Source organism: Haliotis rubra, unplaced genomic scaffold, assembly GCF_003918875.1.
Source record: "Haliotis rubra isolate DU_JTF1 unplaced genomic scaffold, ASM391887v1 Scf203, whole genome shotgun sequence".
Lineage (NCBI taxonomy): Eukaryota > Metazoa > Mollusca > Gastropoda > Lepetellida > Haliotidae > Haliotis > Haliotis rubra.
The window spans coordinates 121,973-148,857 of NW_025766037.1; the positions used below are offsets into that span (position 1 = coordinate 121,973).

The 26,885-nt window shown below is 39.5% G+C and overlaps 2 protein-coding genes across 2 annotated transcripts; both read right to left on the minus strand.

Annotated features, from left to right (window-relative positions):
* Window positions 1-1,376: 1,376 nt before the first annotated feature.
* On the minus strand, window positions 1,377-9,417 carry LOC124275848 (O-methyltransferase MdmC-like). The gene is made up of 6 exons (XM_046711529.1): window positions 9,108-9,417; window positions 6,734-6,943; window positions 4,984-5,084; window positions 4,034-4,177; window positions 2,669-3,013; window positions 1,377-2,631 (listed from the first exon to the last, which is right to left on the minus strand). The coding sequence occupies exons 1-5, from the start codon at window positions 9,415-9,417 to the stop codon at window positions 2,960-2,962; spliced, it is 819 nt and encodes a 272-aa protein (XP_046567485.1). The 3' UTR covers window positions 1,377-2,631; window positions 2,669-2,959.
* Window positions 9,418-12,880: 3,463 nt separating this feature from the next.
* On the minus strand, window positions 12,881-26,366 carry LOC124275849 (caffeoyl-CoA O-methyltransferase-like). Its single transcript, XM_046711530.1, has 4 exons — window positions 26,243-26,366; window positions 24,985-25,085; window positions 22,924-23,067; window positions 12,881-12,934 (listed from the first exon to the last, which is right to left on the minus strand). The coding sequence occupies exons 1-4, from the start codon at window positions 26,364-26,366 to the stop codon at window positions 12,881-12,883; spliced, it is 423 nt and encodes a 140-aa protein (XP_046567486.1).
* Window positions 26,367-26,885: the final 519 nt, after the last annotated feature.

Genomic DNA, 26,885 nt, shown 5'->3' on the forward strand with positions numbered 1-26,885 from the left:
GTTGTTATTTACCTGTTGAAAAAGCCTATCAGCTTTTAATATATATACTTAATGCTGTATCAGCATACAAATCATCTCCCACATGGTATCGGGATACACATCTCAATCTCACCATATCATTACATCTCTATTCAGTATCCATATATGAAGTTTAAACTGGTCAGTTCCTGTCTGTTATACCAAAGGTTCTCTGCACAACCAATCAAAATGTGAAAAGGCATTTGTGAATGGCCTACTATAATGGGTCCCATTTTGCGAAACTTTTAAAATATTATTTAATGGAAATATTTTTTAAAAAGTTTGATTTGTCCTGTTAAATCAATATATTTTCAGGATGAAACAAATTCAAAGATTCAAACACTAACAGAAAGGGAGGTACATTTAAAAGTTTATTTCAGTTTTTATCTTCTTTAAAAAAAAATTCTGAAAGACATACTTCTTGGGGATGACTTTGTGAAAAATCATGTTTTATAATGTTCTTGTTTTAACAAATGGCCCTGTGATTGTGGAATAAATTAAGCAACCATGATAAACCCCCGAAAGGCCTAATCAAATTCTACATCTGCTACATCTAATTACTATGCATGTTCTGCAACACCTTGCACTCAGCATTTAACACATCTGAAAACATGCACAATCATCATATGCACTGCGAAAAAGAACACACATTTATTGTGAAAAACATTTTTTTCCACACACTGTCTCCTAAATCATTCCATATTAATCATGTCTTATATTTTTGTATATACAATTACATAATAAAATATAATTACAGTATACCATGGTTATACCATATAGACACATTTTGACTAACGTATACAGGACCATTAAAACAATTTGTTATATCTGTCAGTTTGTTATCGCTGAGTTTGTTATATACATAGTTAAATGTGACTGAGGCAATCCAGTGTTAATGCTAAGGTGATTGTAATTCCCATACTTTAACATTGGTTACGATCATTCTAGTGATATTAAGATGACTTTGTGAAAGAAGCCTTGGACCTGCTATAGGATTGAGGGGCGTGTAATCTTATGTATGAGCATTCATTGTATTAATTATTTTATTCAAAATCTGTTGTATTATTATTTTGGAGGGACGTTACATTTATTATCAATAATTTATTGATTACTGATTGCCATGTTTATTTAATAAATATTTACTGTATTTATCCAAAGCACTAATATTTGCATTAACCATTTACTGGTGAGACAATCCTGCACAAATGTTACTGATTATTTGGTCTCAGTTTAAAGAAGTAGAACTATCAGAATTATGTTTTCTTGCTTTAGCAATGCCCTTTGCTGTGCATAACCTCATTAAAATCTAATCAAGTCTGTGATATAAGCAAAAAAAGTGATTAAACAGTGACCAAAATATGTTTAAGCAGATGTTTTGAACATCAATTTCATGATGGCTTGGGCTTCTTGGAAGAAACAGCATCGAAGGCCAAATTTGTTTAAATACCATTATTCTGAAAATTATTTTAACTTGTTGAACTGTCTGTTTAGTGAAACCTCTTTATACTAACTGTGTTCAGTGTAATTATATGTGTACAATAAAATGGAAAGCTTTGAAGATAAAGCTGATTTTTGTGTTTCTGTTCTTTTTCGCTGGGGCAGTGGGGTAGCTTAGTGGTTAAAGCGTTCCCTCTTCATGAGAAAGATCCATGTCCAACAATATGTGAAGCCCATTTCTGGTGTCTTCTTCGTGATATTGCTGGAATATTGATAAATAGCGGTGTAGAACCATACTCACTCACTCATTTCTTCTTTGGAGGCCAGCAAACAAGCTCTCAAATTAGTAGGGATTTTCTTATGATTATGGAAATGTTTTGTCGGTTTCATGAAAATATTTTGAGACATTCACAAACTGTCATCGATAAATGCACATGTTTGTAGACCTGTCTGTTTGTTTGATTACTTGTTTAATATTCAACAATATTGTAGCTATATGACGGCCATCTACAAATAATCAAATATGGACCAGACAATTCAGTGACTGACATCGTGGGCATTGCATTTGGGATATGACAACATGCATCAGTGAAGTCTGCGAGTCTGATCAACTGATTCCGTTGTAGAAGTTGCCTCAAACGACAAATCTGGTCCTTTGGCCTACCAGGATGTTCGCAGGATCATAGTTGTCATATTGTGGCTCATTATTTGGTGTAGCAAATCATGTGTCTTTCTACCCTTCACCAACAAACAGTAAAATGAAAACTCTAGTCATTAGGGTAAATATTTATTCCATCAATTTCGTAACCTGCCGGACAAAATACAGTCACCAGTGTACAGTTATTGACTGGACGCACAAACGTAACCTCTAGTTTATGACTGCATTAGACTTGTAAACAGACAAAAATATGTCAAAACAATGACATCCATCGAGTTACTCCCCTTGTCTTCTGTTCTGAGAAACCCATAGAGTTACTTCCCTTGCCATCTGATCTGAGAAACCCATACTACTAGAGTTACTGCCCTTGTCTTATGATATGAGAAACCCATAGAGTTACTCCCCTTGCCTTCTGATCTGAGCACCTATAGAGTTACTGTCCTTGCCTACTGGTCTGAGTTACTGCCCTTGCCTTTTTATGTGAGAAACCCATAGTGTTACTCCCCCTGCCTTCTGATCTGAGAAACCCATGGAGTTACCCCCTTGCTTTCTAACCTGAGAAACCCATAGAGTAACTGCCCTTCCTCCTAATTAGACGGGTCACCATGTCGTAATATATATCACTAGGAAGGCCCCTGCTCATGCTCGACTTCTTGTCTGAGACACAAAATATTTACTCTTGAATAATGCGTTTCTGCTGACGCCCCATGACCACGCCCCTTCCCTCGCTCTTGAATAATGAATGCTAAAGCAGGCGTATTTAGTCGTATTCACTCTAACTCAGTTCTAGCAGGGATAATCTACAACGTTATATAGTCTCCCTGGTTCTAGTTACAAAATGAACATTTATTCCCCTTTCCTTCTGATCAGCGAAACGCCATCCAACAGAGGCAACATGATCTGGAAAGAAATGGAAAACTGGAGTCGGACTAATACAAGGAAAGTATATATAGGCTACACACAGAGACACACACAGATTTGCAGTGTGTGGACAATGTGAAGAACATGTTATATGCCTGACGGATTCAATGCTTTTATTAAACTTCTAAAATGGACTACCTTCAGAAACAGCAAAAAATGAAAGATTGAAGATGATGTACGTGCAGCACATGACAAGTAACGGTTAATGGAGGTACAAAATGATTCATTATTGAAACATGTGAGCTGCACTCTCTGATGTTACAAATGGAAGTTCAATCTGTTAATATCTGCGCAATCCCTCCGTAATGAATATATGTATGGAACCCATTTGTGGTGTCTCCTAGTTTGATATTCCTGGAATATTCGTAAATACGTATTAAAATCATTCACTCGCCCACTGAGTATGTAGTGTAACAGTACAAGATGACCAAATAATGCCTTAATAAACTCGTATCTCACATTTCATGTTCCTACCGAAAATGAACACATATACGCCGTATGGACACTAGTGTTGGGAATTGGTTGAAACTCCGCAATTGAATATTCCTTCAATTACCAACAGCAATCATCGACCAGAAATGGTTAGCTTCATTTTCCAGATTTTCCTATCCAGGTTGTTATTGCAGATATGTATAACATGATTCGGCGTGACTTTAAAGCCATGACGCTATAACCACTAGGCTTCCTGGAGTCCCAAAGCCCCGAAGACACAAGTGAACATGTACGCCGTATGGACAACATACGTTCCATTGTAAAGATTTCACTGACTAATAAGACCGAGGGTTTATGCATTATGAGATAATGCCCTCAAATTACATTGGTCGTTTGGTCACTGCTAAAATACATGGAATTTCAATTAAAAGAAAACCAACAATGAAGGAATTTGACTGTAAGTTTACTCAAAACCTGTTTCTGACTGGGTTTTCTTTCACACTGAATCTTAATATCGTATTTTGATTCGAATCGTGTTATGGTAAAGTGTCGCTAAGCTTGTCTCACCTGCTCCACCCTCTCATCCTCCTTGACGGCTTGATTAAACTGGTCCATCACCGTGTCAGGGTTGGTGTATGCAGCTCCGTGCGCTAAGGAGTTGTCCACAACCAGCGTCGCGTCGGGAGCGAGTAGTTCACTGTCCAGAAGCTTCTGCCAAAGAAATATAGCATGAGCATGAGCATCGATCTGCGCAATTGGGAACCGGTGACATGTGTCAACCAAGTCAGCGAGCCTGAACACCTTCCTATGGCACCCGTGAAGGTCCGGGTTAGAATTGATCTTCACGAACCCATGCTTGTCGTAAGAGGCGACTAACGGGATCGGGTGGTCAGGCTCGCTGACTTGGTTGACACATGTCACCGGTTCCCAATTGCGCAGATCGATGCTCATGCTGTTGATCACTGGATTGTCTGGCCCAGACTCGATTATTTACAGACTGCCACCATATAGCTGAAATATTGCTGAGTGGGGCGTAAACATAATAAACTCACTCACTCACTCTCCAATCGTTTTTATTACGTCAACAACATACCTGGTATCATACTTGTACCCGACCCATAAATCAATACATGCATGTTTGTGACGCTGTCAATAGAAGGTATCAGTCAGATCTCACACTTCTGTTGTCTCTTTTTAATGGTACTCGGATTAACTTGATACATGTGAACTGTGTATATCTATACTGTACTTGTAGTCTTGTTCACTGATGTTTACTTAAAGTGTAAGTGAACATAGGGCATGTATTGCCTCCAGCACACCACCACCTGGGGTAGTGGGGTAGGATAATGGTAAAAGAGTCTACTCGCCACGCCGAAAACCCCGGTTCGATACCCCACAAGGGAGAAATGTGTGACTCCCATTTCTGGTGTCTCCTGCCGTGATATTGTTGGAATATTGCTAAAAGCGGCATAAACAAATACTCACTCACTCACTCACTCACTCACACCATCACTGACCTTGAAGTAGCCAAGGTAGCCTCCTTTATCAGCATCCAGGTAGACAAGGTGGAACTGCTGTCCTTCCTCAGCCAGGGTGTCCAGGGTGTCCAGAGCTGGACCTGGACAGAGAATGATGTGTCCGTCAGTCATAAAGTGTTGGAAAATTGTCAGTGAATGATTGAACCTGTCAGCTGATGAAACAGAATGTGTGAGCTAGGGTCAGTGAGTGTCGGTCTGTCTTTGTTTGCTATAAGGGTAATGCTATTTTTGAGGGCATTATCATTTGCAGAAGCCCGAGGTCTTCTGTTAACTGCCCGACGAAGGAGGGCAGTTGAAAAAGACCTAGGGCTTCTGCAAATGATCATGCCCTCAAAAATAGCATTACCGTTATTATTGCTAAAATACATGGAATTTGTGTTGAAAAGAAAAAGGAAACAATGAAGGAATTTGACTGTAAGTTTACTCAAAACCAACTTCTGACGGGGTTGACTGACCGAATGCAATAACGTCATCGAACAATTCAAGTGACGTCACAACAGAACGTGACGATATTCGACCTTGGCCTTTGACAAACATGTCAAACTATGTCAACACGTCAGTTGTCAGTGTTCGGTTTTGGTCCAGCACCAGAAAGAAAGCCAATATTACCGCTATTTAAAGCGGGAATTCGGGTTGCTTTGACATGTTTGCCCCAGAATATCCGCCAGTCTAAAGCCAATGTCGAATGAACCGACGCACCCACTATGACGTCACTTGACAACAGAACTGATAGTGGCCCGTCGTTAAGGTTGAGCGGTCCAATATCATTTGCAGCGGCCCGCAAATTTCTGATAATGGGAGGGCCTTTTCATGATAATTCCATGTGTTTTAGCTATAATTGTTGTTTAACACCACACTCGGCTATATTCCAGCTGCATGATGGCCGTCGGTCAATAATCGAGTATGGTCCAGACAATCAAGTGATTGACAACATGAGCATCGATCTACGCAACTGGGAAACGATGACAAGTGTCAACCAAGTCAGTGAGTCAGACCTCCCATTCCCAGTAGTCACTGCATTGGTTGCTCAAGATCATTTCTAAACCGGATTTTCACGGGTAGACAGTGAGTGAGTGAGTCTGACATTGAAACAGAAGGGGAGAGCTGAGAAGATACATTCCTCAAGGCACTGCAGAGTGACATCGATCACAGCCTATAGACCCGGAATTTGTTAAGCAACCCTATAATGAATCACTTCACCATTAATGTGAATTGCAGTGACAATGAATATGACAAAAAGTGATTTATCGCAAGGATCTGATCATTCATTTTTATGATGACCTTAAAAAAGTTAAAAGAATAGTGTTTGCAGGCTCATTTTGTCAGCAGTTTCATTCCAGCTTATGTTTCATAAGTCACTGACAGATGTTTGGTGTGTTTAAATTCTTTCGTACATATTGTTCATTGGTGGATGTGGGAAAGTCTGTTCATAGAAACGCTGTAACAGCACGAGTGAGTGTGTTTAGTTTAACACCGCTTTCCGCAATATTCCAGCAATATCACGGCGAGGGACACCAGAAATGGGTTTCACACAATGTACCCATATGGGGAATTAAACCCGGGGCTTCAGCGTGACGAGCGAATGCTTTATGCACTAGGCTACCCACGCCCTTTAACAGCATGGAGAAATTGACATTATTTCACTGGCATTATTTCGAAATTGGCAAAATCAATGTAGTAAGGAGCTCGAGATTATAAGATACAGGGCAAAGTTGTGAAAATATCGTACCTTGTCTAATGTCAATTTTCTCTCCAGATGGCAATGTTCTAAATGTTTCCTTCGCCATCGCTACCAAATAAGGCTCGAATTCACATGTTACAACAACACCATCTTCCGGAAGTGCTTCCGCCATTGCCATAGTAACGTAGCCTGTAAACATCCCGATCTCCAGAACTCTTGTAGCTTTCTGCATGCGGATCAAAAACTGAAGAAATTGCCCTATAACACAATACACTTCATTGGAGTCAGTTCAAATATTCCCTTACAAATCAATCTTTGTAATATTTAGTTTGAAGTGACCGTGAGAGGTTGTATATTTCATGCCAATTACACATCTAAACAAACGTTGACAGTCTCTACGTCAAACCTAATTATGAAAGATGACGACATCACGGCCAAAGCCACATCAATCTAATAACTTCACTTTATTACTCGCTAGTGGAAGATATTGCAGTGTAATATTGTTACGCCAATATTACACTTGTGTAATACCGTTAGACGTATGACGTCATAATGTTTTACAGTTATGACAGAGTTTACAATGTTAATACCTCTGTCACAATGGTATTAGACCCTTCTTGGTTCGCGGAAAGCTGAGAGTGATCACACATTCTACCATTACATTTAAGTATGTTCGTTTTTGATTGGCTGTTACTAAAAAAAATTCAATAACCCCTTCTGAGAGCCAATTCACTGCGCGTAGTGTCAAAACACTACGCAAGGGTAATGAGTGCATATTTAAAACGCGTTTTATTCATGGTGCATGTCATGGTAGAATGGAGATAACCCTATTGTGTTTACATTTTGGAAGTGATTATAGTTGGTTGAACACTGCTAAATGAAACATAGTCACTTCCAAAATGTAAACACAATAGGATTATCTCCTAAGTAGGCAGTGTCTCTCAATTTATGTTGGAGAGTAATAAACACAATACCAAATTCGCTTCCGTAAAATACCGTTTTATTAAACTCGTGAAAGATTTAGTATCAAAGAGCGAAAGCGAAATCATTAACTCGTTTTTAATAAAATGGTATTACATGGAAGCTCGTTTAGCATCCTCTATATCTACACTTATCAATATATCATTGTAGAGCACACGGGCACATATGGCCCAGTCGTATAAACCGCTGCAAATAGAGCGCTGTGCACAGTTGCCTCCCTTGGGCACACATGAAACATGATCATTGGTTCGAAGCCACTTTCGCCCCGTTTAGCCCGTGTTCGCGTGTTTCGCCAAACTTCGAAAGTTCGTTATCTGTATCACTTTGGGCATTCCTCTCGCATGAGTTGATATATTTTCAACATTGTGCAATGCGGATTTAACCCACCTTGTTACAACCCTTATTGTTCTGACTTATTATGATCAACCCATAGCCAAACAAGCCTCTTTACATCATATCTTGCAGAAACACACCTTGTTAAAACTCTTCTTGATTCTGCTTATCTTATTTCAGCCATTCTAGTTTCACCCACTTAGCTCCCATCATTTTCGTTTCAACCAACTTTGTTCCAACCAGTTTAGTTCAACCCACTTTGTTCCCACCATTTTCATTCAAACCCACTTTGTTCCATCCATTTTAGTTTCAACCCAATTTGTAGTTTCAACCCAATTTGTTCCAACCGTTCGAGTTTCAACCAACTTTGTTCCAACCTTTTTCCTTTCAACCCACTTTGTTCCAACCATTTAGTTTCAACCCACTTTGTTCCAACCATTTAGTTTCAACCCACTTTGTTCCAACCATTCGAGTTTCAACCCACTTTGTTCCAACCGTTCGAGTTTCAACCCACTTTGTTCCAACCGTTCGAGTTTCAACCCACTTTGTTCCAACCTTTTTCATTTTAACATACTTTGTTCCAACCATTTTAGTTTCAACCCACTTTGTTCCAACCGTTCGAGTTTCAACCCACTTTGTTCCAACCTTTTTCATTTTAACATACTTTGTTCCAACCATTTAGTTTCAACCCGCTTTGTTCCAACCATTTTAGTTTCTATCCACTTTCTTCCATCCATTCTAGTTCCAATCAACATTGTTACAACTATTCTAGTGTCAACCCAACACCCACCTTGCAACCATGGTAAAACAAGTTTGTTACGAAACTTTCTCTTACAGCCTACTCTACAACAAACAGTCATTACAACTAGTTTTGTTACAACCCACCAAGCAAAACAAATCTTGTTCAACTCACGTCAGGAGTGATCCTAGGTTGCGGAAACCTATTTTTATCTACCATTTAATATATGTGAGTGAGTGAGTTTAGTTTTACGCCGATTTTAGCAATATTCCAGCAATATCACGGCGGGGGACACCAGAAATGGGCTTAACACAATTTAATATATGTATTGGCAGAGACTATGTACGGTCTTTGGTATAGGTTATTTACCTTGACCGGATCCGCTTTGATAAAAGGGAGTAAACTCTGTGAAGACTTTCCCCTCTTTGAAAAGTTGCGACCAGGGCATGGCGAAGGTCTTCTCGCTGATCATCCGGGTACTTGCAGAGTCAAGCATCGTCATCTTCCGACAGTAGCTGACACGCATAATCATTGTTGTCAACACTTTATCAATAGCTTCCTTCACTTCCGGTGGCGTGTCAACCTGCTCTGACCGTGTGCGGAGCTCACGCAGAATCTCGACCGCCGGGTCCATGAACATCGCCTTGTTCCGCACTTCTGATATTTCATCGGTCGACATACTTTAGCGTGTCAGCTTAAACAAGAGATTTTTTAATATTCTGACACAAAGTCCACAAAGTAGGATTGCACTTGTTACAATTGTTCTTACATCATTAATAAACACATGAGAGGCATAATTATACTTATCTGCAAGGACACAAAGATTCGTAACGTTCCTGTGAGTGTACAGAGACACAATACTCTAAGCGGCACTTGGGGCGGTGGGGAGCCTAATGGATAGAACGTTCGCTCGTCACGCCAAAGACGTGGTAAAAGCGGCGTAAAACTAAACTTTACTCGGCACTTACCTGCATGTACACAGAGACTCAGGGTCAAGTGTACCAAGGTTTCACGACTTATTTGTATGTATACGGGCACTCAGAACCTATCTGTACGTATACAGTGACTCAAGACGTATATGTACGTATACAGACGCTCAGGACACATATGTACGTATACAGTGACTCAGAACGCATCTGTACGTATACAGACATTCAGGACGTATCTGTACGTATACATACACTCAGAGCGTATCTGTACGTATACAGAAACTCAGGACATATCTGTACGTATACAGACACTCAGGACGTATCTGTACGTATACAGACACTCGGAACGTATCTATACGTACACAGAGACTCAGGACGTATATGTACGTATACAGACACTCGGGACGTAACTGTACGTATACAGACACTCAGGACGTATTTGTACGTATACAGACACTCGGAACGTATCTATACGTACACAGGGACTCAGAACGTATATGTACGTATACAGACACTCGGGACGTATATGTACGTATACAGACACTCAGGACGTAAATGTACGTATACAGACACTCAGGTCTTATCTGTACGTACACAGACACTCAGGACGTATCTGTACGTATACAGACACTCAGGATGTATCTGTACTATACAGACACTCAGGGTCTACCAGTACGTAATGTCTTTGTGGCATTGTCATGTAATAATGCAAGAGTGTATACCATTGTACGGTAGGGTTAGGGGTGTGCTATATAATTTTAGGCAGAGTCCTTTCCACTCCATTCTGACCCATGGAGTTGGAAAATATTCTCGATTCTCTTCCTCATGGGGGCGGTGGGGTAGCCTAGTGGTTAAAGCATTGCTCGTCACGCCGAGGACCTGTGTTCGATCCCCCACATGGGTACTAGGCCTGGGACGGGTAACCCCGGATGTCCGGGACGGGTGGGTAATGCTTTGAACCCGGATACCCGTCTCAATACCCGGACCCGTTATGATCATGTGACTAATAGATTAAGCAATTTAATATGGTATTCTTTCATGATTAAAAGGTTGTATTATCTTGGAAGATTTAGACATAATGTACACGTCACTTCTTTTGAATATAATACATGGTTAAGATATTGAAAAAATATTAAGCCTCCGATCTGAACATATTACCATTTCGTACAAATTTGATGTCAGGAATTAACATAACGGGTAGGGTAGGGTATTAAGGGGTTGGGTACTCGGGTAGAAAATTTGGACCCGTCTAGCCCTAATGGGTACAATTTCTGGTGTCCCCCGTCGTGTTATTGCTCGAATATTGCTAAAGCGGCGTAAAACCTCACTCACTCACTCACTCTTGCTTTACGTATATAAAGGGAGCTTACTCTTACCGCTCATCTCACATTGTTACTCAAGTAATAAGAAGACCAGCAAATTGTGTGGTGATCATTCTTGCCCCGGATACTCAGCCTTGGCCTATTTTTTGTAAACGTTATTGCATTGAGGCCAACATTCTCTCTGTCTTTACCCTGTACATATCCATCGTACATCGTATCCACATTGAGTAGATTGATGCTCATGATTGATCACTGGATTGTCTGGTCCAGACTCGATTATTTAATGACCACCGTCATATGACTGACTGACTGACTGACTGACTGACTCAGTTTGGTTTTACGCCGCTTTTAGCAATATTCCAGCAACATCACGGCGGGGGACACCAGAAACGGGCTTCACACATCATACCCATGTGGGGAATCGAACCCGGTTTTCGGCGTGACACGCTAATGCTGTAACCACTAGGCTACACCACCGCCCCTCATCAATGACCCTAGAGCTAGCATAATGAAATATGAAACATGTATTCACTGTGGTTGTAATCCTACCTCCTACCTAAATAATAACGCGCGGAGTTAACAAAGAAACAAACAAATATGCATAGACTCGGGACGTACCTGTTCGTGTACAGATACTCGTCCTATCTGTATGTTTACAGAGAATTATGATTTACCTGATTTTCTGTATACACAGACTCGGAACCTACCTGTACGTATTCAGAGACTGTGGACAGAATGGCACATCATCTAGGATAATCTTCCCCAGAAGAAAATAATTGGTTTCTACATGACATACTCTATTTACTGACAATAACAGCGCATTTCAACTAATCATAATGAAATACAACTGGAGATGATAGAAAATAAATACACGCCATTGTTCAGCGAACAATTGTTGTTCAGTAGTTCAATACGTTATAACAACAGGTTACGATGTCAACCTCGTCTCTTGATACATAATAACGCCATCTGTGACTTTACTACTTATGCAAATGCAAGTATGATAATATAGAACAGAACAGAATAAAATTTTATTTCAGTAACAGGCCTCCGGCCCAAAATACATATACATAAATTGATGGTTAATTAGAGCACATATGTATTTCATTTAGATTTGTTTCTTGTCAACAAAGTATAAAAATAGACATACATCCTTGATGATATTAACATTTTTACTCTGTAATATAGATATAGAATTAATAATTGATGGACATTTACTAAAATATTTTGATATGTACTTATTTCTGATATGGGAATATGCATCACAGATATAAAACACATGCCATTCATCTTCAATAACGAAGATACCGTTTAATTTACAAAAAAGGCAATGCCTTTCATTTACATTACATTAATGTATCTACCAGTTTCAACTGATATGATAATGATAATATGATAATATACAAGTCCTGCAGTTTTCCACTACTTCTTCTCTACCCTACTACTACTACTACTACTACTACTACTACTACTACTACTACTACTGCTACTACTACTACTATTGCACCTCCCCTGTACACGACGTCATCTACTACACGGGGTGTCAGTCCGAAGTGATCCATGTCGCCACGTCACAGTGACCGAGTATCACCGGTTTCTGGAACGCCTAAGGGAGGCAACTCGCCATAATACATCAAACAGTGAATGCGGTTTATAGTCATTTATTTACCAAATTAGCTTTACAACACAGAGACTAAACATAACATATAAGGCGGGGTACTTCACGAACAGGCAGGCACAGTATTCTTCATTCGTGACCAACTCGTGTTATTCCGGGACAAGCCGAATAGCGACTCGTGTCCCTAATTCGTGGCCAACTCGTGCTATTCTGGGACAGTGGAGGTTACGGAAAGGGGCGAGTGGTGACGAATGAGTTTTCTTCGTACATGAATTATTCCCCCTTCCTCCTGATTAATGATACGCCGTCGAAGATAGGCAACAGAATCTGAAAATGAGATAGTACGGCGATTAACGGGGATCGGGTGGTCAGGCTCGGTGACACATGTCATCGTATCCCAATTGAGTAGATCGAGGTTCATGCTGTTTATCACTGGATCGTCTGGTCCAGAGTCGATTATTTACAATCAGCCGCCATATAGCTGGAATATAGCCGAGTGCTGCGTAAAACTAAACTCACTCACTCACTCATCAACATAAAAGCCAGAAGTGATGCAAGACACAATCGTTTATCACTTAGCGAAGCCCACAGGCACGAGTCTTATGCTACAAAACCAAGAAACTGTTTGGCAGGCCACATGGAGTGACGTAGCCTAATTATTTCCCTTACTGCCTCGCCCTCTCTGCAAGTCTCTCGTCTCACTGGGGCTCCTTTTCAAATTAAATGGGTTTGTTTGTTACTATCAAAGTATATATAATCAGAGACTAAGCGTTAGTCTAGGAGCGACGCTCAGTGATTTGTAGTTAACGTTTTTTAATAATTTGTTTATTTATCTTAAGCAAACACACGGTTTTGCATAACAATATATTTTGCGAGTTGGCTAAGGCGCCAGGCTAGTGACCCAGCGAGCTTGAGGTGCCGGGATCGAGCCCGCCTGTGACCGGGTGTAAAAACCTTGGAGTCAACTTGGCGTGCAGACTCTTTCAGTGTTATCACAACCCCTAGTGTAGAGTACACAACCCAGGGGCGGATACAGCTTTTTGACAAAGGGGATGGTGGGGGTTGGGGGTTTGGGTGTGGACACTATTGAGAAAAGGAGAGGTGCACACTTCATTTTCACCCGAGTTTCTATGGTCATTTAACAAACTTTCAGCACAAAAGTTTGCGCACCCCCTGCATATACACCCACCCACCCCACCCCCACCCCGGATCCGCCTATGCAACCCTGTGCACTTAAAGGAACCCACGAATCCGTCGGTATATGACCAGTAGGTGGTCACATGAATACGTGCAAACACCTAGTAGCGGGTACAGCAATGTGCAGTAAACTTGGACGAAGTACTGTGACTATGTGTCCCAGTTCACCCAGCTGTGAATGGGTACTTCCAAACCAAATCACATGTTTCATTGGCCATATTGGAAGCGTGACCTACTTTCACGAATCTCATATTATCCTCTCTATTTAAAACTTGCAAAATATATTTGGTTACTGGTTACACTGAAAACTGATTTAAAATAACGTTTTGGTGTGTTATTTAGTTACACTGGATAAAACAAACTAACATTGGTGTCGTAAATAGCTTTGGTGCAATTGTGATGTGTGATAGGCTACGACGCCTCGACTGCTCACTTCGAAGCGCTCTTAAAATACCACAGTATGTCGTGGTTGTCTGGTTACACTTGATTCACGTTTCAGACATCGTTTCCGACCGTAATATATAAGACACTGTTTGATTGGTCAATTATTGGCGTCGTAATACGAATTTTGCTAATCACATTGAAGCTTTCTCAAGCCCCTTTCTATGACGTTATCCCAAGCACGCCACACGTCAACAGCGACTCGACGTTCTGTCGACAAGAACGACACTAAAAGGTACGTTAAGAGTATAAAGTTATTGAATTGTTGTTAAATAAAAGGTCTAGAATACAAATATGAACTTTTAAACATGTTTACAATAATATGAATCACAAATATAAGCAAGTAATTATCTCTCAAAACGTGGGACTCGTCTATTTTACTAGAAGGGGTGATGCAAAGGGAGATTACTCTAAATGATTTTATTTACATTCTTCAAAAAGCTCAACAATATACCTAAAATATTATTTTCGAATTCAAATGACATTCTTGAATGGGCCCTTCCAAATTATGATTTATAAACTGTTAGGCTTGTATACTCTGCAGAAGACAGATTGAGTTATACTGTTTGTTTCAGCTTGCTGTCTTGTTGAAGTCTGACTAGTGCAGCGTCGTACTGTACAGTTTTTGCTACAAGTGGTATGTTTTCATCAATAGCAAATTTACTAAAGTAATCAAAACATAATAATTTCCATCAAGATACATTCATGATATTATATTTTATTTTTGTTTTCAGAAGATTCTATTATCATAATAATAAATAGTATCAAAATACTTTTGTACTTTATTGTATTGAAAAAACGACTCTTCAAATTGGTATATTCTTATTGAATATATTTACTTGAAATATACATAATTATCCCTTTGAAATTTTGAATAGAATTAATGCCAAAAATTAAATTTGAAAGTTATTTGTGATTGAAAAAGTTGAACTTATACAGAAAACTCTAAAGTGTGTTCATTGAATAGTTTCAGGGCTAGAAATTAATATGCTAGACCGTAGCCCTGAGGGTAGTCAAAATTATCTAGGGCTAATGAAATTCGGAGACTGCTAGCCCTGGGGGCCTGTAAGGAATTCCTGACTATAACCAAACATTAGTAGAGTTTTCTATTTTTGACCAACAGCAATGTGAATTTCTGAATAATTATTAGGATAACCTGTCTTTTAACAGACTTTCAACTTGCTTGTACATTGTAGTCTAAAGTTTAGTTTAAACTCGGGCTAGTGTTTTGCTTCTGGGCGCCTGAAATTAAAACTTTCCGCCCTACAGATTGCTATGTGTTTTTGATTAATGTTTAATTAACCTCTGATTTTGATAGTTTTGAATTAAATCAGTCTATCTATATTTTAAGATATAATTTACATACCTTTCATGACAGGGTTCTCCACTGTGATCTAAAGATGGTCAGTTCTATTTGATTATAATGTCAACTTGTTATTATTTATTCTTGTAATAATGCAATAATCATATTTCGTTCATCATTTCAGTAGCACTACCATTGATAGCTGAACTTTATTTGAACCACCCTTCACATTAGGCTTTTCATATTGGTGGGTTTGTATTAATTTGATAAAATTCTTTCAAATATATGTACGATTTTCACTCGAGAGCTTGAACACTTTTAATGCTAGAATTGAAAATTACCTTTGGATTGGATAAGTTAGAACACTGAGAGGAAGCTCAGTCAAAGGTGTACTGTGTATAAAAGCACTAAATAAATTATATGTTGATTACCTTCTGATAGGATTGTTTATTATGATCCAACTGTCTTCAGCTTTAATAAATTGTAATATTTCTGCAAGATTTTATCAACATGGCCATATATAGGGGGTTTAATGCATTGCCCTTGGGGTGTATATTACGGGTTGGACCATTATCAATTTTACAATTTACAAACCATATTGGTCAAGGTATGTTGACACAGTTTTAGTATTCTACCGCACAATTGCTCAAAACGCATATCATAGAAAATGCAACCCCAAATCCATAAGTGACATAAACATCTGCATGACTGAAAAAAGCAAAGTCTTATTTCTTATCCAACCCCAACCAAACAACCACCTACGTCCCCCACTCCCAACAACCCTCACCCTGATCAGCTAACAATAAAGCTATAGTTAAGAAACTCAAGTTTAGATGAGTTGTCTCTTCATATAAATAGATAATATAATTGATAGTGTTATTGATAGTGCTCTTTTATTCATAGAGTTTCTTATGTTTAGACAGGATGCCACCTACTTTACGCAGCAGCTGCAGTAGCAGTGGACATAGGCCAGATTACAGACCTCCTGGACAAACGTTCAGCGCACAGCTACGGACTAGATCGCCCAGTTGGAATGACCAGCAGTTGTTTGACGTGGAAGTGTTGGAAACTAGGGTGGTAGATGGGGTACAGCAAAGCCTGGTACATTATGTAGGGTGGGCCAAGGAATATGACCAATGGGTCAGTGATAGTAGTATCGTGACAAGGTCATGTCTGTCTAGTTCTTGTCCAAATGACATCTTCAAATTTCAGCTGTTATCATCTTTAAGAGATCAGCTGCATTGTTGGAGAGGGGTAGACTCTCTGGTTACTATAAAGATCCCAATATCTTCGCCTGAGATAGCTAGGGACATTCTAGATCTGTCAAGAGAGGTTAGGTCATGGAATGGGTCCACCCCAGGAGCAGAGTTTAAGTTCCTTGATGTACACAGTCCGGATATTTTGTTCGGTGATGAATGGTGGGTCAGGATAATAAACCAGACTGGAGACTTTGTATACATTAACCGCGAGACCATCATTTTCAGGTACTACGAAAGAAAGCCACGAGAGGAATATACTCTAGACATGAGAAAGAGACTTAGTCATAGAGGTTTCATGTTCAAAATCAAATTTGTTCGAGAAAAGGGAAACAGGTTCGATCTCAACCTTCTCAGGGTTACCCTAAGGCACTAAGATGTGATGTCCTCTGTTCTGACAGCTGACTTTCAGCTTTTGCTTTTGTTTCAATTATGATGATATTGTTTAACCTTCTGCTCACTTCGATACTTATTCTGTTATCCCCTTTTCATCTAGGTATGTCTGGTGATTTTGAAATATCTGTCAGCATCACAAAATCAAGATTGTATGAAGAGTTTAGAAAACAAACCAAAGTTAACACATTTAAGCCAAATATATGCCAGGCAGTCTTGTCGACTGTATGTCAAAATAACAACATTGACTTTCAGCATGTCATTTTAGACAAATGTTTACCCAAATTTATAAGTTATTTGAAAAAACTCATTTCAAAGCATGATAAAACCAAAAGAAAGGGGGGCATACAGTATAGGCAATTATTTGAAGACTGGAAAGTTGAAAAGTATATTTTGACAGTTGATGTCTCTGAGGCATATCGTCCGGCTATGCAGAAGCAGTTGTTACAGGAAAGAAAATTGAGGACGATTATGTTCAAAAGATACCGTTCAGTTGTTCACCAGGCAAAGAAACTCCAGACTCAAAAAATGTGTTGCGTAAAAAGATTCAAAATTATATTGCATGTTATTGCAAAATCAAAACAGTAAATCAGTCAGACCTTTGAGGGTTTTAGAACCTAATACATGTTTGTCTAGATCTCAGATACATGAAAGAAAAAAGATGTTATTGGGTGACTGTAGGAAGTCTTTGGCATTTGTTGGGAGGTACAACATGGAAGCAGTCTCTGTAGACGTTAGACAGGAAGATGGCAAACAGTTACGTTTATCTCTGGATAAGAATTCAGTTTCAGACGTTAAAGAAGAGAATGGCTCTGTCACGGATTTAGATGCACTATTGTATGTTAAGGATTCTGAAAACATATCGAACAAAGCTTATCATGAATTATCAATGGTTGTACCAGACATGCCACGGTTACATTCAGTTGTCAAAAGAGCTAAGGAAATCAATGTTGATGTAAAGATCAGGGACACACCAAATGATACTGTTGGTGTTCAGCAATCTCTGCGAGATCGACTTACTAACTGTGTATCTAACATTGTTGCATCGGGGAAGGGTCAGGCTATACTTTCGAAGCAATCTGTCAATGTTAAACTCACGGGTGATGGCACTGAACTAGGCAGGAGAAAAAAGGTAATACATTTTGGTTTTACTATATTGGATGAAGACCTATGTACTTCAGTCAGAGGAAACTATTTGTTAGCCATGTTTACAGGTAATGAAACTTATGATAATATCAGAAAAGCCCTAGAAGATATAGTCACAGAAGCAAAGGCATTAAACACTTTGAACATTGGAGGTACCCTGGTTCATGTTACATATTTCCTAGGTGGAGACTTAAAGTTTCTAAACATGGTGTGTGGTCTTGCTTCATGTTCCTGCACTTACAGCTGTGTTTGGTGCAAATGTCCTAACTTTGACAGACATGATATGAGTAGAGAGTGGTCACTTGTTGATGTTCAGAAAGGCGCCAGGACAGTAGAGGAAATTTCAACAATGTCTAACAAAAAAAATAAGAATTTCAACTGTCTTCATCCACCTCTATTCAGTTTTATTGCCTTAACCAGAGTAGTACCAGATTTGCTACATTTATATCTTCGAGTATCTGACCAGCTGGTGAAACATCTCATCACTGAGCTTAGAACGAGGGACAACATTCAAAGGTGCAATGGAAAATATGACAGGTCAAAGTGTGGAAATGTCTTTAAGTTCGAGAATTTTGTACAAACTTTAGGGATTGAATTTCGTTTCAGAAATGATAAAGAAACTAGAAGGTTTACTTTCAGGGACTTTACTGGACCAGAGCATAGAAAGATTTCTGAAAGTCTGAAGGTGTCAGAATTCATACAGGATCACCCTAAGATATATGATATTACGTTTTTGTGGTCCGAGTTGTCACAAATATCTCAGCTTCTCTCAAAAGAATCATTTCACGCAAGTGAATATCAAGTATTAGGTGACAAATGCAGGAACTGTGTCAGAACGTTTTCGTATGTGTATCAAAGTAAGGATGTTACTCCGTACATGCATATCTTAGCTTTTCATGTTCCTGAAATGATCAAACTCCATGGTAATCTTATTACTTTCTCTCAGCAAGGTTTTGACACAAACTGAATGACTATGCTACCAAGTGGTACTTTCGTTCTACCTCACACAGGGGTAGAGAAGCTTTTAAACAGATAATGCTTAAACAAAACAGACTTGAATACCTGACAAGGTCAAAAAGAAGGGTGTGTGATAAGAAATGTGGCAAGTGCCAACTTGTTGGACACAACCAACGCTCATGTAAGCAGTAGTGACTGTTTCCTTTGGTTATCAATGGATAGTGGTCAGCAATTGTGACTACATTCGGATAACTATCATCAGCTGTTTCTGTTTTATGGTCATTTCATTTGTCAAATATGGGTTTTGAAGCGGATGTAATATGGTTATATCTAGAGTGACAAGCTTGTACACAGATGTGCAGATACATAAACTTATGAAAAATATCACTTTCAGTTCAGTGACGTGACTTAATACATGACCAGTCATGTACTCTCATTGTTTTGAGATGAATGCCGACAGGTTTCGGTAAGGTTTTAGTTTCAATATAGATTATATATTTTTTTTGGGGGGGAGCGTTTGCCTGTAGAAGCTATTTCACTGAAGGATTTGATGCAGATATTTGTGTGGTTAGAATTAGTAATATGTCACTATTTCTGGTGTAGTTTGAACTAAGAGAATTTTAGATTTATTATATTAAATTTCGTGCATTTAAAATGTAATTCATTTTATTCTGTAAAACGTGGGTGAAATCCTCTCCAAGCTACATAGAAATATGGTGATTGATTTATCAATTGGTCCAAGTGCAAGACGTCATGTGGGTCTTAGTTTACATGATATAGACTAGACGGGTGTATATTCGGATATTGGTACTTTTTATAACAAAAAATACATCATTTCTAGTTTAATTCAACTGTATAGTAATGACAGATATGTTTTGAGTGTAGAACATGCAACATGTCATTATAAAAGGTACAATAGCTGCAAATCTTGTGTTGAAATGCTGTATTTATGATAGTGTTTCTTCTTTGTGAAATAAAAGTTTATTGGGAAAATGTTCTCATTTTTGTTTTATCTTTAAAGGAATGATTCAATGTTCGCTGCTGATGGCTTTAACATTGCCGAAGCGCCGTGAAATACCAACTCAAAATAATGTCGACCTGCCACCCCTACACCCTGAAATGGAGTCGCCCAAACGAAAGGAAACAGGGCAAGTAATAGGTGTTTTGACATGCATCTTAAAAAGTGGGTTATTGCACTATTGACGCTCATGGATACATTTCATTATGGCCTTGAACATCAAGTGCAATTCAATATCGTAACTTGTCATTTGTAGTCTAACTGCCACGGGGCCTGTAAGCGAAGACGATTAATGTGTCGCCATGAGTTTTCAATTTCTCATAAAATATTTTTTTAACATAAACTTAGTGTATTATCATCAACCATCTTGAAAACCAATACCTCACAACTTAATCAATGGTAATTTCTAAAGGAAAAACGAAAAATATTTTAGTTGAAAAATCGAATTTTTGGCACTGAACTGCAATAATGTAAATTTAAAAATATTAAACAAATAATTGCGGTTTAGAGCATGTTCAGTGGAATAAAATAATGACTGTCCTTGCGAGAGACAAATAATGTAATTCAGTCTAATTTTAAAATTTTATTGTTAAAAATATCCAAAGACTTGAACTTATTAAAATTGTCCTGTTCATTTGCCAAATAGTGTGAATTTTCAGTCAGTACTGAGCAGATGAAAAATACCATACTTATCTTTGTCATGGAGCTCCATGTTTAAAAGCTGTCTGCTATCTGCCATTTTGGATGGAAGGAGCATTTATATTCTGGGATGATTAATGTAACTTAACCATTTTACTTTTCCTGCTGTAAACACCAGAAATTATTGTTTTGTAACCCTAGCTATCTATTTGAGAGGAAACATTGAAAACATACGAGTGACTAATATTCAGCGTCACATCGGCAGTACTGAAGCCATAGCGTGACGAGGACAGTTTATATCAATATTCAGATCAATAAATTTAGGACGTTAAAACCTGTCAGCGAAGGACAGTAAAAATACTAGATTGTCACAGCTCTTAATATAAAACTAGCATGCTATCATAAAAAAAACAAGTCATTATAGACAACAGTACAATGTAAACACCGGGTATAGATCACCAGCAACTGAAGTCTAGGTGACTTACAGTACTTTTGCTATCTGCATGGACCCTAGCTGGATTGATATCGACTCTTCAGCAGCTGGTGATTGTATTCAAATTTAGCCAAAATTAAAATGACAAAATAACATCATTTAAACATCTAGTAGACTTAAATTTTCTTTGAATGTTTCGGGACTTACGTACGTTCTCCGGAGGGCAATAAATATACAATACTTTAACCCTTTGAGGATACAGCCACTAACAATATAAGTTACTCATATAAACTACGAATCATTAAAATACATCTATCTACTAAACATATTAATCAGAATTTATCAATTAAGTCAATATTTCTTAATACACCAATAATTAATTGAAAATTAACAGTAGTAAACAGATCCTTAAGTTTTTCATTGAAATACTTATCCCTTGTGATGGAAAAATCAACAGTCAAGCAGGATATGCTTGGCCGTGATTCTTTCATCACAAGGGATACAAAACGGAGGATCCTCACCTCTTAATAAGTATTCATGAGTATATCTTGTATGGCCAATGCGACATCGTCGCATAATGACCTCTTCAAATCTGGACTGACAATCCAAGTAGGCGTAACCGATAGTTGGTTTAATTTGATGTAATTTATTGATACCTACTTGGGTGTCCCACTTCTTCTGCATCAGATCCCGGATGAAAGATCTGATGATAGCTTTATAATGAGAGTATGGAATACGAAGTGGTGTCACAGATTTGTTGAGTGCTGCCTTAGCAGCAAGATCGGCCATTGTGTTACCAGAAATACCAATGCGGCTGTGTAACCAACAGAAGACGATGTGGTATTGGCCAGTAGCAGCATGGTTATATAATTCAACAATTTCAATTGAGAGTGGATGTTTACTAGAGAGATTTTTATTAGCCTGAAGGCAAGAAAGGGAGTCTATAAAGATTATGTATTGTTTATATTTATGGTGTTTATTTATATATTTAAGAGTTGTTAATATGGCGTTAGATTCTGCTGTGAAAATAGAGCTGTTATTTGGTAATCGAGAAGATATTGTTCTGGATCAAGTGACAGCGGCACAAGCAGCTGCGCGAAAACAGTGCGACATTTTTGTTTACTGCACAAGCGCACACGAACATAGAAATATGTGCCTCCATATCTGAAATTATTTCAGAAATATTTCTGAAAATAACGACCAACTTTTGCGCTTTTAACATTAAATGCACGTTTTCAATGGATACCTGATTTTAGCCGTTTCACTATAAGCAGATGGGAAAATAATGCGGTTCAGGGACTGTGAGACATACTACCTAGCCTACTATAACCCTAAAGCTCCTAGCAAAACCTATTGCAAACCCCACCCAATTCACAGTTGCCTTAAGGTGGTTTTATAGTGCTAGCTCTCTGAGATAGCATGCCGCAGTTAAGCATGAATACCCAGCAAAACCCATTACAACCCTCAGTGCCAGTTTTCCCAGCCCATCCTTATAAACAAAAGAAGAAACAAAAACAAAACGTTTCCTCCTACCTGTTCCACCCGGTCGTCGTCCATCACCGCCTTGTTGAACAGATCCACCGTCGAGCCGGGCTGAGTGTACGGAAAGCCGTGAAACAAGCTGTTGTCCACCATCAACGTCCCACCCTCAGCCAGAAGGCCAAGGTCAAGCAGTTTCTAAAAGGCGACGAAATAGAATAGTGAGTGTATGTTGTTTTATGCCACTGTCGAAGGTCGCCACACACCTGAAATAATGCTCCATCGTGCTCTAAACATCTGAGATCAATTTATGAGATCTCACCTGAAGGTAGAAGTCTATAGTTTCTGTTAGTTGTTTGCACACTCAGAGTGTGGGTGAATTAAGATTTATAGTCACATCGGCAGCATTCCAGCTATATTGTGACTTAAAAGTTATAAATTAACCACAAACGCAATTAGATTGTAAAAAAGCTGTCAACAAAGGACAGTGAGTGAGTGAGTGAGTGAGTGAGTTAAGATTATCGTAACTAAAAACAAGTAAATAATTTCCGAATGAATATAGGTACTTTTTGGGGGGGGGAAAAACTGTCAGTGAAGGACAGTAAAATCAACTAGAATATCACAGATATGAATATAAAACTAGTATGTAGCCCTAAAACATTTTGTTTACAGAAGACAATACAATATAAAGACAGGCTATATATTGCCAACAACTGAAGGTACATCACCATACTATGGACGCACACTCAGAAATATGGCACACATATAACTGTGGCTTGTAAATGCAGTGATCAATATTGTAAGCAGCGATCCACCTCGTTTGGCACGATGACAGCAAGTGATCAATATTGTAAGCAGCGATCCACATCGTTTGGCACGATGACAGCAAGTGATCAATATTGTAAGCAGCGATCCACATCGTTTGGCACGATGACAGCCAGTGATCAATATTGTAAGCAGAGATCCACATCGTTTGGCACGATGACAGCCAGTGATCAATAGTGTAAGCAGAGATCCACATCGTTTGCAGAGACACACGATGACAGCAAGTGATCAATAGTGTAAGCAGCGATCCACATCGTTTGGCACGATGACAGCCAGTGATCAATTGTAGCAGCGATCACGTTTGACGATGCAGCCAGTGATCAATATTGTAAGCAGAGATCCACATCGTTTGACACGATGACAGCCAGTGATCAATATTGTAAGCAGAGATCCACATCGTTTGACACGATGACAGCCAGTGATCAATATTGTAAGCAGCGATCCACATCGTTTGACACGATGACAGCCAGTGATCAATAGTGTAAGCAGCGATCCACATCGTTTGGCACGATGACAGCCAGTGATCAATATTGTAAGCAGCGATCCACATCGTTTGGCACGATGACAGCCAGTGATCAATAGTGTAAGCAGCGATCCACATCATTTGGCACGATGACAGCCAGTGATCAATATTGTAAGCAGCGATCCACATCGTTTGACACGATGACAGCAAGTGATCAATAGAGTAAGCAGCGATCAACATCGTTTGACACGATGTCAGCCACTGATCAATAGCTTTAGCAGCGATCCACATCGTTTGACACGATGACAGCCAGTGATCAATAGTGTAAGCAGCGATCCACATCGTTTGGCCGATGACAGCCAGTGATCAATATTGTAAGCAGCGATCCACATTGTTTGGTACGATGACAGCCAGTGATCAATAGTGTAAGCAGCGATCCACATCGTTTGGCACGATGACAGCAAGTGATCAATATTGTAAGCAGCGATCCACATCGTTTGGCACGATGACAGCAAGTGATCAATAGTGTGAGGAACCAAGTCACCGACCCTTACCCCCGAGCCATTTAGCCACTTCCCACACCCAGCATTGTTGAGCGCCAAATGTAACTGGGAATTCATTCCGGGATGACATCGAGGTTGTGGTTTGTTGTTTAACGCCGCACTCAGCAATATGGCGGCGGTCTGTAAATAATCGAGGCTGGACCAGACAATCCAGCGATCATCAGCACAAGCATCGATCTACGCAATTGGGATACAATGACTTGTGTCAACAAAGTCAGCGAGCCTGACCACCCAATCCCGAGACATCGAGGTATGAGATCTTACCTTGAAGTACGCCGTGTAGTTCGGCTCGTCGGCGTCAAGATACACAACGTCGAATGTCTGACCCTCCGCGGCAAGCTGGTCCAGGGAGTCCAGCGCCGGACCTACGGAGTGGATGATGATGTGTTTAGGAACCAAAGACAGGGACGGGGTTGTGACTGTGTTGTCACATGTGAGTACGTGGTTTGACAATATATCTGTCACCGAAAACCGTGTATATGGGTAGGGAATTCTGCCCAAACGCAAGGCGCAGTTCCACAAAACGATCTTAGCGCTACGTTGATCGTAAGTCTATGTTTAAGAATGAGAGTAACGAACACCTTAGCGCTACGATCGATTCGGGAAACTGGACCCAGGGCCCACTTGAACTTGTTAGCGCTACGACTATATTAAGTATATTAACAATGATAATTTTTGCTTTTTTTGTTGTTTAACGCCGCACTCAGCTGTATTCCAGCTATATGGCGGCGGTCTGTAAATAATCGAGTCTGGACCAGACAACTCAGTGATCAACACCATCACCATCGATCTTCGCAGTTGGGATACGATGACAAGTGTCAACCAAGTCAGCGAGCCTGACCATCCGATCCCGTTAGTCGCCTTGGGTTAAGTCCATATTAGAGTATTGAAGTAATGGTCATCTCAGCGCTAACATCGCTCTGTATAAATGGGCAAATGTCTCGCTTACCACACTGACTGAAACGCAAAGATGAGAATATAGCACTGATAGGCGCGTTATTCGACTTTAAAGAACTACTTTTTGTCTTTTCTTTTGTGAATACTGAGTAGAGTTTAAACAAAAAAGTTCCAAATCTAAATGTCTTTCCAATTAAATCTGAAATTTCATCATGACTACAGTTAAAAAACGATGCCAAACCACTCTTTAACCTCATTGGGGCGGCGGGGTAGCCTGATGGTTAAAGCGTTCGCTCGTCACGCCGAAGACCCAGATTCGATTCCCAACATGGGTATAATGTGTGAAGCTCATTTCTGGAGTCCCCCGCCGTGATATTGTTGGTACATTGCTAAAAGCGGCGTAAAACCATTTTCACTCCCTCACTTTAACCTTAGGCCACGATACACACAATCATGCAAGTACGTTTTCAATCCCTTGGACGCACTTATCACAGTGAATGTGACATCACAGACACTATTTCTAATTACTCCGTTTGCGGCATTTGAATACAAATTAAAACTGGTGAAAACACATACGACCCCTTTACAAATGTGCAAGCGAAGACCACCGTGACTTCCATCTAACCTTGACGGATGTCAATCCTCTTCCCGAATGGCGTCTCGTCGAACCACTTTCTGGCAGTTTCAACGAGATACGGTTCGCACTCGCACGTGACAACGGCGCCATCTTCCGGAAGTGCTTCCGCCATCGACATAGCAACATATCCTGTAAACATCCCGATCTCCAGAACTTGTTTAGCTTTTTGCATCCGGATCAGGAACTGAAGTATCTGCCCTTTAAAGGAAACCAAAATTTGTTAGAGCTGACGAGCGGTAAACTGGGGTTTAAGGTCGCTTTCCCTATTACTATACTCAAAGGCAAAAGTCAGTGTGATCAACACATTTGTTTATATAAATGAGAAAAAAAATATACCGCATTTTAATATTCTTTGTAATGCACTTAATCTATTACCCAAACAGGGCCACGCCTGTAGTTTTTGTTTTGCATGCATTTTTCGTGCTTTCAAGACGTCCGTGGAAAAAAGGCATAAAACGTGCCCTTTAAAAAGTGTGGCTCTAAACCTCGAATCATTATTTCCCAAATCATTGTTTAGACGTCGACGGGTCCGAAAAACACAATTTGGAAGAATCTTCTTGCATTTCACTGAAAATGAAAGATGGCGATCCATTGGAATGCTTGAAACCGGAACACCCCAGCGCAACGTATG